This window comes from Stylophora pistillata, chromosome 12 (assembly GCF_964205215.1).
Source record: "Stylophora pistillata chromosome 12, jaStyPist1.2, whole genome shotgun sequence".
Classification (NCBI taxonomy): Eukaryota; Metazoa; Cnidaria; class Anthozoa; order Scleractinia; family Pocilloporidae; genus Stylophora; species Stylophora pistillata.
Genome location: NC_142530.1, coordinates 29,294,859 through 29,310,500, shown reverse-complemented (window position 1 = coordinate 29,310,500; position 15,642 = coordinate 29,294,859). Strand labels below are relative to the sequence as shown.

Genomic DNA, 15,642 nt, shown 5'->3' with positions numbered 1-15,642 from the left:
TGAATGAATCAACTATCTTCTAAACTTGATTTCTTATATTCATAAGCTGCCTGAGTTATAAACAAAGAACTCTTGTTGGTGTTTATGGAGGTGTAAAGAACATAATGATTATGATGATTAATCTTCCAAATTAGAAATGTCAGAGGGAAATTATCAGAAGTATTTTCTGAAGTCAAACAAATGAAGTTAAAAAATGTTCAGGAGCAAATTGATTAGATTAAGTCAGCTGTTAATTCCCAGTTAACAGTAAGTCATGAGGAGTAACCAAAAGCTTGTAATTAGCCTGTGTACTGCTGTGCCCATCTAGTCAAATAGAAATCAGGGATGGGATATCCCCAAACATGAGCAATGATAGCACCACGCAGATGTCCTTTTCCCAACTTATTACAGTTCTACTGACAACAATCATTCACTTGACTCTGATGATGACTTCCGCACAGGTTGTCGAAACGTCAGTCACTGCCACCAACAACAGTCCTTCTCAGGACTACACTCACCCGGACGATCAGACTACACCTTCACATGTTACCCCCGGGTTCAAACCATTTACTGCACACAGTAACAAGCCGTAACAAGGCGTCACAAGTAGTAACTGGCCGTTACACACCGTCACAGATCGTCACAAGCCAGTTAACCGATATCTTTAAACGAAAAGCGAAAAATACACTGAGATACTGGAGAAAATCGAAGCTGAATGAATTGTGTCAAGATGAAATGTTTGAGTTTCTTTCGGCCAAAATTTGCCGGAGCTGGTCTTCCGAAAAATTTGCGAAACTTGCAACTTGCGAGTTTTCTTCCACTTTATTTTTTCTTATGGTAGGAATCGGACCTAAAAGGTCAATGTACATGTTGTACTTTTTTTTTTTTCTTTTTGATAAATTTATTTAAAGCATTTTATTACATTTCCATAATACTTTTGTTGAAAAAACTAGTGACAATAAACGAATTTACTTTCGTTTATTGTAACTATTTTATAATTTACTCTAAATTGATTTCTATTTATTTTTTTCAACAGGACCCGCATTGATAGCAGTTTTATTTCCTAAATTGAAGCAGCAATCCTGTATAAATATGTTTAAATTACCGTATTTATTCGCCTATAAGCCGATCTCGGCTATAAGCCGAGACCCTAAACTTCTTCATGTCAGCAGCTTTGCATTGAAATAAAAAATAAACAAAAAACATTCGGCTATAAGCCGAGACCTAATAATTGCAAAGTACTCCACGCGTGTCGTTAACTGAGATGAATTAACATAAACCGAAAACAAAAGGAGCTTCCCCCTCGGGAAACATGTAACCAAAAAGTAGGTTATTTACTCAGTTGTTATTGGTCGTTTAATTGAAAGTAACAACAAATCACAGATAAGTTGAATTTAATGTGTAAATAAATAGAACCATGCGTGACATAACAAAACATTCACCTGAGTTCAGAATCCTGTCTCAAACAATCGCTCTCTTTCAAAGTTATCGTAATCGATCATCATGCCGAAAGTTCGTCGTTCTTCATACAACTTAGCGTTCAAACTAAAAGTCGTTGCTGAAGCAGAGGCCGTCGAGAACAACTCCGACATCGCTAGAGATTACGGAATCAGTGAATCGATGGTGCGTCGCTGGCGAAAAGATTAAGCGAACCTGTTTTATGGTGAGCTTAAAATGTCAGCAAAGCGAAAGACGATGGGCTGCCTTTGGCCAAAGTATCCTGAATTGGATCAAACACTACTGGACTGGTTTTCAGAGCAGGGGAGTCAAGGTAGGTCTTTCGCTTCTTTAAAACAATGAAAAGCTTCGATCAACTGATATCTGTCAGATCGTGTTGCAATGTTTACAGAAACCGTGGGAATGACCGCTTCTGATTGGCCAGTTTTTCATGTCGTCAAAACAAGTCAAACAATTGATCTCTGTTATCTTATACAGGAATTGCCGTAAGCGGATTAATTCTACGGCTAAAGGCAAAGGAGTTGAGCAGTGATCCAGACTTCAAAGCCTCACTGGGTTGCTACCAGAGATGGAAAAAGCGCCATTCCATCAGCCTTCGCACTAGGACAACCCTGGCCCAGCGACTCCCACAAGATCTGGAAGAAAAGATCATCCAGTTCCATCAGTTCGTGATCGCACTTTGGCAGCGGTATGGCCATTCGCTCTCCAGGCTGTTCAATATGGATGAAACTCCTATGCGATTCGAGCTTCCGTCGAGCAGAACCAACAATGATTTACATGTACCTACCCTTCGTGATCTCGGAAATTTGTGTTTGTTGATAATCGCTCGGCTTACAGTCGAATAAACATTGAATTTCGAATCTTGTTAAGCACCCTTAAATATTTTTTGGCGAAAATACACGGCTACAAGCCGAACCCCCTTCCTTGGCGAGAATTTACCTGTTCTCAGTTTGATTTGTTGGAAAAATCGCTCGGCTTATAGGCGAACAAATACGGTATTATTAGTATCATTATTATTATGAAAAAAACAACTAGACACACGCACAAACACCCGTAGAGATAGAAAAATATTAAGCTGAAAGCCATACACAAATCTTCTACAGAAAATACAGTTACCCAGTATATAAGACAGGAATTGTGCCTTTGAGACGTACACAAAATAATAAAACTGCGAGCTCCACTTTTAGGCGTGGCTAGATCGATATATTAAGTCGTAAGGACTTTACACACCTTGACAGGTTGTAACATGTCGAAATTTATCCTTTATCAGTACCATGACTTATCCTATAGCCCTTTAGAGTAGCTTAGAAGTTGACAAGAATAATTGTGAAGAAAAGACTAAGTTCTTTTATGATAGTGTTTAATCGTGACAGTATTTGGTTGTGACAGTCGGCACCCTCAATTAGTCCTTTATTACTGGAATAAGCTCCCAACATTCCTCACCCTAACCCTCTTCAAATAAGCACCCACTTTGATTAAGCCACGCAAGTTCTAAAAATTTGATAAAGCTTCCAGTGGCTCGTTTTCTCGAAAGGCTCGTTAACTTTTAGGTCGAAATCAACTTTTCAAATCGAACTAATATGCAAGTAACACCTTGTACAGACATCCATACAGTTATAAGTCACAATTTTTCGGCTTTATGTGTTACTACCATTTTTATGATGACGTGCTTCGCTGCGAGCTCCGCTATAAAGACTAACGAGCGTGGGTCCTGACCAACAAGCGACTCCATTTTGTTGCATTAACGGACAATTTTTTCACGTAAGATAAAAAGCTATCGAAACTTTTATAATAATAATAATGATAATAATAATAACAATATATTATTATCAATATAATTAGTGGACAAGGCGCGCAAGATGGTAACACTACTGGAGATGAGCTGCCCATGGACCACAAAGACGAGGAGAAGATCATGAAGTACGCCCCGCTTCTTCTAGAGCTCAAGAGACAGTACCCGGGTTTTAATATCATTCAGTACAACATAATCATCGATGTCCTGGGAGGGTACTCAAAAGACCTCAAGAAGAGCGTCAGGGAGCTTGTTGGATCAGAAAGGAGTACAGCAGTGTTAGGTAGAATGCAGAAGTCTGTAGTCAGCAGTTCACTCAAGATCTTTGAAAGTCATGAGTTGAAGACTTCATCTTAGCCATATGTTATTTTGTTGAGTTTTTAAGACATTAGGAACTAGCCACTAGGGCTTTTTTTTTTAGAAGTTTTTTTTTTATCATTTTGTATAAGTTTTTCTTTTTGGGGGGGGGGGGGGGTACATATGTAAATTCTAAACTTGTTAGCTGGCCAGGTCCAAGACGCCCAGCTTTCGTGTATAAGAGTTCTGGCATCCAGACATTTTAACTGCCACATAATATATATATATATATAGACGTATTTTATTATTTCATGTTTTTTATTTATTTCTTTATTTACGTTCTCAAAGTTTAGGAAGATTTTAATCCTACATGCAGCCTGGGTTATGTTTATCGCCCCAGTCCCCAGTCTTTGTATGATCTTATGGCAACATAACCTTTTAAAACTGTCGGATATTAATAATATTTTATTCAACTACATATCCGCTCAAACCTATGATACACGCAACAGATTTGAAAAAGTGAACCACGAGGCTATACCTATGAAAGGTCCCCTAACTAAACTGTAAAAACACGGATAAAAAAATCATTAGTGCAGGAGAAAAATGACATCATTAGGAATAATATTTTGATGAAATTTTATACAACAACAACAACAACTTTATTAGGTACTTCCATAAGTAGTACATGGCATTATCTAAGTAAGAATAAGTAAGAATAAATATTTAACATCAATTCGTCTTTAACAGAACTTCTTGTCTGATATTCATTATTTGGAATATAAAAGCAGAAATGAGTCTACAATAAATGATGACAATTAGTGTTGTTTTCCACACAATGGCAAGTGGGATTCATAGTTAAATCAGGCAAGGTCATAACATGCAGATACTAAGCAAAGTGGCAGCTACGTAGAAACGCGAGCTGAGTAATAATAAGAATCATTGCCACCAAAACTATTCGATTATTTGGTGCACTGCTCCTTCCCAACAGTGTCCAGGAAACAGGTTCTTCCACTTGAAGTGTCTAAAGTTGACAAGAGTCCCAAAAGAAAATCCATGGTGAGTGCAGTGGAAGGGGATAAGAGAGATGGATTTATCTCAAGATTGCACTTTAAACCCATGAATACCGATCACATACCAATTCACCAAAATTATCTCTAAATTACCACAGAACAAGTAGATTAAGGCATTCTTTTCTCTTGCATGATTACTTTATTCATCCACACAACCTTTTCTCCTAACTATCTATTGATAATCACTGTTTGTCATGTTTGAGAATGAAGGGAAACTGGGCTATTAGCAATATAGTAATTTGGTTCCTTCATTAGCTGTCAATTTGCCTCATCTTTACAGAGCTTTCTTATTAAACTGGTTGTCAAAAGACATGTTTTAAGGAAAAGGCAAAGTGTAATGAGGTTTGCATAATATAGAAGTGAATATACATGTTGAATCACATATGATTACAGAAACGGGAAAGCCAAACAAAGGTCTGCTCTGCTGCCATAGTGTTAACATTTGGTAACTCCTCCTTCAGTTGGGCTGGATTGTACTTTGTCTTGCACTGTGGATCTCTATGGTTCTTGAGGTGCAAACTATCTATGAGTGTTTATTCCAGACCACATTTTGTCAAATGGTGGTGGTTAAGTGGCAATGGTTTGGACGCAGCTTTCATGCCATCAACATGACACATGTTGTCGTATGCCAAGTATATATCACCCCAAGAAGATGGTCATAAGGCCTTCAAAACGATTAAGAGCCAATTAATTATTATCAAAAATGCTTGTGATGGACTCTCCACCCTGTTGGCATGAAATAAATATATAACCCTTCATAAGAAAACATTAAATAAAATTGATACCTCTGGTTTAACTTAATGGAGAGTCTAGCATATTAGATAACAAAATTCTCATGACTCATTTCAATAATCATAGGCATGGCTAAACCTACACTGAGGTCCAATTTTACATGTTTAACTGTATAAGTACAGGTAAGAGAAATGTACACCTGAGTTAAAGTACATAAAATGCAAACTCTGCTTGACTGGCTCAAAGATGAATCAAATCAACTCTGCAAATTAAGTCAAAGCAGTAGCAACATTTTTAATGTGATACTGTTTGCGTCTATTTATCTTTAACTTGACAATCGATCTGCAGATATTATCATTAAAAAGAAAATTGTCCGGGGAAACATGACTCAAATCATACATATATATGTAAGCGGAAAGGGCAACATTTCAAAACAGCTATATATATAGTGAAAGAAGATTAACCAAGGTTCGCATACCGGAAAAGGGGATTCCATTTGTCAATAAATCCACTGCCTTGAACAATAAAAAAATGTCCACGGGACCATTTCTGCAGGCGTTTTTTTTCACCAGTTTCTTTATTACAAGATGTTGGTGTTTCCTCTGCACAGTCAGCTAGTAATGCAGCCGAGGTAGGTTGAGATAAAATCTCTTCATTTCCTGTTGTGTGAGCAAGAAAAAATGAGTTTTTTTTCTTTTGGCACTTCAAATGTAACTAAAAGCTAATGAAACATGGTATGGTAGCATATCATAAAAAGGCAAACCTATTTATATGATTTCAGAACCATTATGCAGCCCTTAACCTACAATGTGGAATATGTTTGACATCAACAGGCTCAGGGAGAAGTCAAAGATAACAGGAGTCATGCACTTAAAAACGACACACTAAAAACAAAATTTTTTCAATTAAAGCTGCATTGCTTTCAAACTTGTCATGGGTGATGCCTTTACAATTTCAGAAACATTTCAGCTGTACAAAAAGTTAAATATGCACAATTGGAAATGAATAGGCAAACTTATGGAGGGCCTAGGGGATAGGTTTACCTTGGGATAACACTGCTGATTGACCTACAGGTGTACTTGTAGTATCCAAAATGGAGTCTACCACAGATTCTACCTTTTTAGTTTCATCAGTGGTTAGGGTGATATTGTCGGCAACTGAGAAGTAAAAAATACGAATAAGTATATGAATAAGTGAGTGCTCGCATTTTAACTGGAAGGAAGTAGTGCTAAAAAGCACTGCCCAGAATTGAAATTGCATACAGCAATTACCAGACATGAGAGTGAAATAACATGTACTGACCAATATCAACATGATCCTCTAGCTAAGAAGATTGCTCACACAAATACTTTGGGAAACTTTCAACTTGAGTCATCTGATACTCAACCTCTTCTATCAGTTAGCAAGTGCAATTATTTGCACCATCTGGCAACCCACATATCAAAAGGGTAACATGTCGGATCTTTTATCGAAACATATTTTTGATTTTTCATTTGGTATAGCAGGAAAAGATGAAAATGGTTGCACAAGAAAATTAAGGAACATCTATTCATCCTTCATGCGAAGTTGATGACATGAAGAAATGAATCGTAAACATCCGAATGTAAATCACCACTTACCTTCAACAGCACTTGCATCCTTTAAAACACCACAATGTTTTAAAAAGCCTCTAATATCAGAAGGAATACTTGGATGCCTGGAGGAAAGAAAATCTAAATGTTACTGGCAAAATGCCATTCCATGGACATGGGCAGCAGTGCAGACATCAGGATAATTTACCAGGGGAAGTCCATTGATAACATTCTAATGAAAAAATGTTAAAAAAAAGGAGATTCAACAGTAATGACCAAATGATTATTATTAAATTGTCAAATGTTTTAAAAAGTGTGCCATTCTCAAATATAAGGGCTCCATAGCGAACATAACTGAAATCACATTCAGTGGAAGCACATTCATAATATCAGAATCCATTAGAGTCCAAACTGATTCATCCAAACCTTGACCCCATCAGATTTTTTTCACACTGGTCCTTCAAAATTTTATGCATCTATGAAATTTATTGTTATTTTTAAATAGCAACAAAACAAATGCAGTTCAATAAGAAAGTGAACATAGTAATTTACAACAAATTTTAAACTATGAATGTGATGTATTTTCTTTTAAAAGAAAAGTGAAAAAGCTTAAAGAAGAGAAAAAAATATGATAATCAAATGCCCAGAGAGTAATGTAAAACACTTTTTGTTGACCTTTCTCAAAAATATTGAAGGTGGATGAGTGAAAACAAGGATTTCAACTCTTAATGATATGAATCAGAAAATAAACATTAGGGCTTGCACCTTTCTCTTCATCATACAATGTGCGAACATCAACTTCCACTACCCGTCTGCAACCCAAAGCTTACCACATCCTTTCAAAATAATAATGAAAGAGTCATTCCTAATCACAGATTGTATTTATAAATGACTTAGAAAATCCTCCAATCCAATCTGCTATTGGCTCCTCTGGTTTCAGCATTAATAGGAAACTACATTTCATGCAAAATGAAGGTTTGGGAAAAAAACAACTGCAAAAAGAGGGAACAGTTTACATTGCCATTCATCACCTCTAGCATTACAGTCTTCAGTGCAGTCTCCACGAGGATGTGAATAATTTGCCTGGGCTCTAAGCTTGTCAATGTGAGCCATGATTGCCTCTCTGTCAGCATCAACAAACATCATCCACAACATGTCAAGTGCCTTTCTTTCTCTTAGTTCAGCTTCCAGCTCTCCATTCCAGAAAGCATTTGTCACTCTTTTCTCACTTAATCCTGAGGAGAAGAAACACATCTTAATTTTTACAAAGGATTTACAAAATAAAGATACAAAAAGCTTCCTTCTTGAATTTTGGATCTAAAACGAAACTATAGACCCGAAATGGCTGCTAGATTCATATTCTTTTCAGTATTAGTCGGTTTCCTTTTTTTTGCTTTTTTTTATAGGGCATCCTCGGCCACGGTCAGTGCAATGGCCAAACAACTATACTTAACAAAGCCGAAGTGCAATGGTTTTGCCAAGTAACGCCTGAAGGAGGGTACAACAGTACACCAAATTCGCCCAGGAATTCAACTAATGGCCCCCCGAGGATTGTAGTGTATTAAACAAATCATAGCACGAATTTTACGTGGTAAGTGCAGGGATAAACACCACAAGTGATATTTCAAAATACAAATGTGTAAACGTGTATTTGCAGAACTAGTTTTCCTCTTTAACAAGTGCAGTCATAGGGGCTTCGTCCACCGGGAGCAGTTCTCGACCACAAGAGTGTGCAAGATTGCAAGTAAACAACGCGTTATTACTACTCATTGTGGTTTCAAATTATCTTTAAAAGCCCACGTTAGAAAAAGAAGCTTTTGATCACCTAGTTTTTCCCTAAATGTAGTCAAGCGGGGCTTTTTCTAATGCTAATTAATTCAAGTACTTTACATTCATTATCTTCACGAAAACTATGAGCGCCTTTTAGTTTTGGTGGCCATCTGCAGGGTGGCCGACGCAACTGCGAGAAATTAATGAGATATTTAGAAGAGAATTTAAATCACAAATAAAAGAGGCCAAATAAAGTTTACATTTCAAAGATAGCTTTATCACTCGACCTTAATTATGGAAAGAAATGGCCGATTTGGGCCCTATATACAAATAAAATTTAAACTATATTCCAATAGCCGTAATGCGCCACCTACCTTCGCGTCCCCTCGACCTGCTCAAATTATAGAGTAGCTGTAAACTCCAAACTCGACAGGACGAAAAATAACAGTTACCTTTTGGAAATAATTGCTTTTATTTATATTCATGGCCCCATACTGGAATGGTACCACTTACCTGAATTAAGTCCATGGACTTCGTTAAAGGCGACTGCAAAGCCACTAAACGAGACCTAAGAATGACAACTTCCAAATTAAAAAACAAAGTCAACTAAAAGGAGTTGTGTCCAATAATTATCAACAAAAACAATAATAAATAACAGATTATAGAGAAAGACTTACGTTCACAAAAACAAGGTAACGAACAAATGGTTAACCGGCTGTACATTTAGATGGTAACGAACAGAGGTGTACATTTCGAGATTTAATTCAGTTTCACGCGGGGTCACGCTAATGCTCGCGAAAATTTAAACGACTATTGACTGGCCATTCAACAGTATTAAACGGCTCTATGTGCAAAAAGGAATTATAACAAAATTTCCGGAAACATTCAACAAGAACTTACGCAAAGGAAATTTGCCATTTTAAAAGAGACTTGTCCACAAAACACACATCCGAAACTTCAACAGCACTCCTTTCTTCTCCGGACAAATGCCATCCCATCCGTGGATTTATACCATGCCAGATATATTTTTCGTGCAACCCAGCCTAATCCAGGTGAAATACAATCATACAATAGCTAAAGCGACGCTAAACGAGGCTTTTATACGCGCACAACGTAACCACATCCGTAACTAAAAAAATTCGCAACAAAGAAATCAAAGTACTTCGTAAACAAATTCGACTTAGGCTAAATGAATCCTTTGAGTATCCTTAAAAGTCAGTCTGATGAATGAGTCAAGTTCAGTCAATCGTTTGAGTATCCTTAACAGTCTGACGAGTGAGTCAAGCCCAGTCTACCCTCTGTTGTGACGGCTGTGACGGCTGTGACGGCTGTGACGGCGTCACACGCTCAAAGAACGAAATCGTACAGAATATATCGGGCATCAGATGTCGAAGTATGCACTCGATATTACGCTTATTTTCGGTTGTTTTTATGTGTTTGATATCACCAAAACGGAAATTCATACTTGGAAAGGGAGAAAAAATAACATAGAATGGGGTAATTCAAGATTTAATGAGATTTTGAAGTTATAAGCATATAAGATGCAATGAATATATGAAGTTCATATATTTTGCACTGCGGTATTAGATACGTATGATGTGCGATCCTCGCAGTAGATAGCGCTATTTATGCAATAGCGAAAATCAGACCTGAAAAAAAAAATCAGGCCTGTACGGGACTCGATCCACTGACCTCTGCGATACTAGTGCAGCGCTCTACCAGTTGAGGTAGATTCCACAAGTCTCTCTTTGCAGCAATAGAGCTGTGAATTTGACATGTTAACAACTATTATTATAATTATTTTATTTTTTATTTTTATTATTACTTACCTGGTTAGTAATTACCTTTTGACTAGATCAACACAAACATCAGCTTCCATAGCTTTTGACGAGCCTTCCCAGTTGAGCCTGCAGTTGTGCATGCGAGAGTTTTTCGACTGTCTGTTGGCAGTTTCACTTGTTGCACACCTTTACAAAAGACATTATGAGTAAAGGTCCTGGGTAACACTTTCAAGAGGAGACAAATATGGGTGCTGTCATATGTTGAATGATTCTGTACTTTTTGGTCAAATTGAAAAAAAAAAACATCGCTCTTGTTGTTTACAACAAGGTGCTAGTAGACAAAATATATTTCTATACATTACTTCCTTGACCTTGAACCATAGCAAATCACCTTGCCAGTTTTTAGGCCAACCATGGAGCCAACACCTAGTGGTGAAAGTAAGGATATATTTTATTTATTTATTAATTATTTAGTTCATTAACTTTGACCATTGGCTGACACCAAAACTGTCAGTAAGCTAAAGAACAATCCAGAGAAAAAAACAGCAGCTTTCTAAGAAAATGCATAACCAAATGCACCCTTTTTAATTCTTTCAGACGTTGAATTTGCAGTGTACCTCTCAGGCTGTTGTGGGCTTTTCCCCTTTTTTGCCATCCCATGTCATATGACGCTCCTATCTCCACATTTTCCTTTTCACTATCATCTTTCCACATGTTTCTTTCGCTTTCCAAACTTTTCAGACATGATTCCTTGGCCAACTTTTCAACTTGGAGCCCCACTTCCCTCTCGCGAGCCTTCAGCGTGGACTCTCCAAGTGATGGTATATTGATGGATGATAACTACTCGTTTACGTGGGTAGGATCTATGCCTGCGTGTAGCATCCCTGTAAATATTTCGATTCAACTTATTAACAAATTGGCTAGATGTTAAATGGATGCTGTAATGGTGGAAAACAAGATTTTTAGCCACGTTTAATGTAAATAAACCTGCAGCGAGCTTCGTGTTTACATCAAAGATTGGTCTCCCTCGCGTTGTTCCGGTGCTACGGTGGGTCTTGTTTGTACGACAGGTATTTGTCTCTCCACACTCAGAGTTTGAAGAGGATATGTACAGTGGTGATCCTAACCCAGACACCGGTTCTTTTATGCAGTCGAAGAGCTGTAGAGCTGCCTCACAGGGGGACATTGAATTCCACAACTCGACGGCCGCGAAGTGGAAATCCATTGCAGACTTCCGGATCACGCACATTCTTTTCATTTTCTTGTCTTACCAGAGCATTACCAGAAGCTTTCAGCCGATTTGCGGCATTCTTATTGCAAATAAAAGCTTTCGCTCTGCAAAAGCGGCCCTTGTTTGTTTTTCTCACGCTAGCATGAAGAACGGCCGCCATCTTGGATGTCGCAATGTTATGCGCAAAAAAGGTTGCGCAGTGCAAAACAAGGGAATCGCCTTAAGGTAATTCCCTTGAAATTGTTCTACTATCAAACGTTTTTTGAAACTTGGTATGATTAACATTCATGATATAAACATTAAAAAAATGTAAAAAAAAAATGGGGCCACCGTGCTTGTTTATACGTCGGCAGGCTAATAAAATGGGCTTTTTTTATTGGTTGTGCGTTAAAAATTCGAATCACCTTCCAACAGAATTTAGCCTTGGTTACTTGAAAGAAACAAAATTTTATTTTAAAATTGAAGGTTCCTTTATCAAAATAAGCGGTATTGCTTCATTTTAGCTGTTTTTGATTGCTCGGTTGTGGGGATTTTGCCCTTTTTCGGACAGTTCCGTGGTTAGCTTGAAGTCCTCGCCTTGGCCAAAATACACAAAATACGGAACTATTTTCCAAAAAAAAAAATGTTCTACCGTCAAACTTTTTTTATTCTTCAAATATGTTCTTTATTAGATTGTTCATAGCAAAAACCTGAAAAAAAAAATCGGGTGTCACCGTGCTTGTTTCCTCACAAACTGCCGTAAAAGGTGGACATAGTTTTCAGATAGTAGTCAGGATGAAGAATTTGCACGGAGGGGACTGGGACGAGACAAAATGGTGTCCATCGTGCTCGAAGTATGCACTCGATAATAAGCTTCTTTTCGGTTGTTTTTATGTGTTTGATGTCACCAACACAGAAATTCATACTTGGAAAGGGTGAAAAAATAACAAAAAATGAGGTAAGTCAAGATTTGATGAGATTTTGAAGTTATAAGCATATAGTTGAAACAATTTCGTAGCGCTGGCGTTTTGTTAATTCCAGTGAGCTAGGGTTCGATTTGTTTTGCTTGGGCAATAAAGGTTTGACAAAAAACTTGAAGAAAAGACTGTTGATTCGTATTTATATTTATATTTATCAATTTAATGGCAACATAGTAAACAAAAGAGAGAGAAAAAGGAGAAAAAAAAATGCGATAGGGATAGTCCTTAAAGGAGTCAAGGACCCCATGCTAGACAGACAACCCAAATTCTTTGTATTCTTTGTATGTTGTCTTGTTTGGTTTCCATACACAGCAAAATGTGAATTCTTCACCCATCACTCTAACAGGAGTGATATATACAGTACGATGTAGTATACTCTGAAAAATACGAACTGCACTTTAAAATTTGCTTTTTATACTTCAGAACCACACTCCAATGTCTCACTGGTCCTCATTCTGACTACTACATTTTCCGTGCAAAAATTATTTCAAAACATTAATTGCACAAATCACAATCTTAATTTGCATTATCTGTAAAGTACTGACATATTTGCACCAGCACCCGCTTGTTTGAGGAGACTCTGGGTTTGTTGTCAAACCTCTCCATCAGAACTTGCTTCACCCCTTCTTCCTTGCCTCTTTGGTATACCACTCTCAGGTGAGGGAGACCCAAACCTGAGCTTGCACACTTAATGGCCATTGAGGCTGAAATGTACTTCTTTCTAACTAATGGCTGCAGGGTATTAACCAGAAGTTTCTTTTCTTTTAGGAGCTTCTGATAGGATGCCACCCATGAAACTTTGAAGCTGTGCTTTTGTAGCAGTTTGACATTTAGAAACTTGTTCACCAGCTGGTAAAGTGTTTGCACATCTGCAAGAGCATTGTGAGCTTCATAGGATTTACCCAGAAGACCTTGTACCAGGTTTTCTTGGCTTTGGGATTTCCTTTCAGGAAGCAATTCCCTGAATGCTGAAAGAGGGTCTGTAAAGCCAGAAACTGTTTTAACTAAGTCATCCATGACTCCATTTTTCTCTGCTGCTTGCACCAAGAACCTGGCATCAAAGGATTTGCAATTGTGTGCTACTAAAATGCAAGGCATTCTTGATTTGAGCCACTCAATGAAGGTCTTCAGTGCCACATCAATTGCAACAGCATCAGTTATTGGCTTCCCATCATAAAACAGTATTGCTCTTTGGAAGGTGAGTTTGTTCACAGCAGATGCTTCTGGTGATAGTACATTACGAGGCTTGATATAAATAGAGAACTCATCATTACCATCTGTTGCTGCAATTTGTAGGATTTCAGCATCATTACCTGTTTTAAGATATTGTAATCCAATTAATACTTTACAAAGATATTACAAAGGAAAATGTAATAAAAAGGCTTAGTGCATCTATGCAGGGTATATCTAAAATAAAAATAGCAGTGATTTCTGAACACCTGTCCTGCTAATTTGCATCTGACCTATTTTCTTTACGAACAAGGCATGATAAAACAAAGGAATCTATGGGATGCAAATTAGCAGGACGAGTATTCAGCAATCTAGAAAAATAGCAAAACAATTCCATGATTAAATATAATTATTCTCTAATGTGCAATTCCAAAACACCCTGCTGGGACAAACATGGTTATATTCCAAGGCTGTGCTCTAACAGCGCCCAGTGGCCCCTGGCGCCTTACTTTTCCACTTGGGTGACTCGGAAATTTTAGTTTTTTTTTTATACAAAGCATATGCTGGGCACCCTAGATTTCACAGTTTCAGAGCACTGGGCTCCATTCAATTTTCCTTAGAGCACAGCCTTGTATTCACTTTGTTACTTTTTTGCCAAACTTCACCCTGCAAAGCTAATTACCCCTTCCAGATGTTTCCAAATCAAATATGATTTGATGATAGTCTTTGGTTAACGATACTTTCTCAATCTTTGAGGCTGCAGGTGGTGCTGAAATTTCCTGAGCAGCATCATGTCCATCAAAGCCCATTCCAGAACTATACTGTTGTCCTTCTCTGTTCTCAAGCTGTTTTGTCTTTTTCAACTGCTTCGCTTTCTTCTCAATTCTTTTCTTCTTGTACTCTCTTGTTTTCTGTTTCTGTTTCAAAATTAGTATTTTCTTGTCCATTTTCTTTGCAAACTTTAAAGAATTGCCTGGCTCGACCCAAGGGGAGCTAGCTTCTTGGCATTTGAAGCATAAACCTAAATTGAAGAAGCAAATGGTTTTTATTCACTACAATTTGGTATCTCTTAAAGCTTGTGAAACGGAAAAAGAGGTTGATAGTCCTCTGACACTTATAGCGTTATCCCTTGCAGTTATTAATTTAATTTAGAATACAATCATAAGCACTAACACTATTTTCTAAGAGTTGTGTTCCTCTACAGCTCTTCTTCACAATTACCCCTCTACAGGTAAAATGGTTGGCATTGGGAATTTGTGAGGAGCGAGCTGTGCCAGCATACATGTACACTGTACTTACTACTATGATCTTTTCCAGTGACTGCCTCAACCTTTTGTCCATCAGATCCTTGCCATGGGGAAGGCCTCTGTGTTTGTAGGACGCAGGACTTTTTAAGTAGCCACACCAGTCGCCACAAGAAGAATGGTCACCATGAGCATGGGGCAAAATAGAAATGTTTTCCTCACCTTAAGAAAGTATCAACAGTGGTGCAAAGACTAAAATATAAAGTAAGAAAATTTGGCTAAATTACTTACACTTTCAAATGATCCACAACAAATTAAGTAAAGTTTCTCATTCTTTAAAGTCCGTACAAGCACTGGAAGTGTCTGCTTACTATTGTTTCCCAGTCCTAACTGACCATACAGTCCTAAGTAAAACAAACACCACAAGATACATACCTAAATGTCTTTACAAAATCGGAGACAACTAACCTAAACATCATTAAGGGATTAACATGAGCCAGGTAGTTCTGGAGAGCACAATGTATGTAGAGACAAAAAGTGTCCAACTACATGGATTTGTATTTTATATTCAGCCTAAACCATAAATTA

The 15,642-nt window shown here is 37.6% G+C and overlaps 1 protein-coding gene, 1 long non-coding RNA gene and 1 pseudogene across 2 annotated transcripts; 1 reads left to right on the top strand and 2 right to left on the bottom strand.

Moving 5' to 3' along the window:
• Nucleotides 1–4,161: 4,161 nt before the first annotated feature.
• Nucleotides 4,162–11,170, bottom strand: LOC148719549 (uncharacterized; annotated as a pseudogene).
• A 1,142-nt stretch (nt 11,171–12,312) lies between these two features.
• On the top strand, nt 12,313–14,757 carry LOC148719548 (uncharacterized). The gene is made up of 2 exons (XR_015993868.1): nt 12,313–12,618; nt 13,409–14,757. It is a non-coding gene; the product is annotated as an uncharacterized LOC148719548 (long non-coding RNA).
• LOC148719547 (maternal protein exuperantia-like) lies at nt 12,754–14,757 on the bottom strand. The gene is made up of 2 exons (XM_088740673.1): nt 14,493–14,757; nt 12,754–13,953 (listed from the first exon to the last, which is right to left on the bottom strand). Exons 1-2 carry the CDS (start codon nt 14,755–14,757, stop codon nt 13,157–13,159), a joined length of 1,062 nt encoding a protein of 353 aa, XP_088596799.1. The 3' UTR covers nt 12,754–13,156.
• Nucleotides 14,758–15,642: the final 885 nt, after the last annotated feature.

What these genes read in the sequence shown, in the direction of transcription:
- LOC148719547 (XM_088740673.1), bottom strand. Translation starts at nt 14,757, where the DNA reads ATGGACAAGAAAATACTAATTTTGAAACAGAAACAGAAAACAAGAGAG. An exon ending in TTTGGAAACATCTGGAAGGG is followed by an intron (nt 13,954 to 14,492) that starts GTAATTAGCTTT and finishes ATCTTAAAACAG; the next exon opens with GTAATGATGCTGAAATCCTA.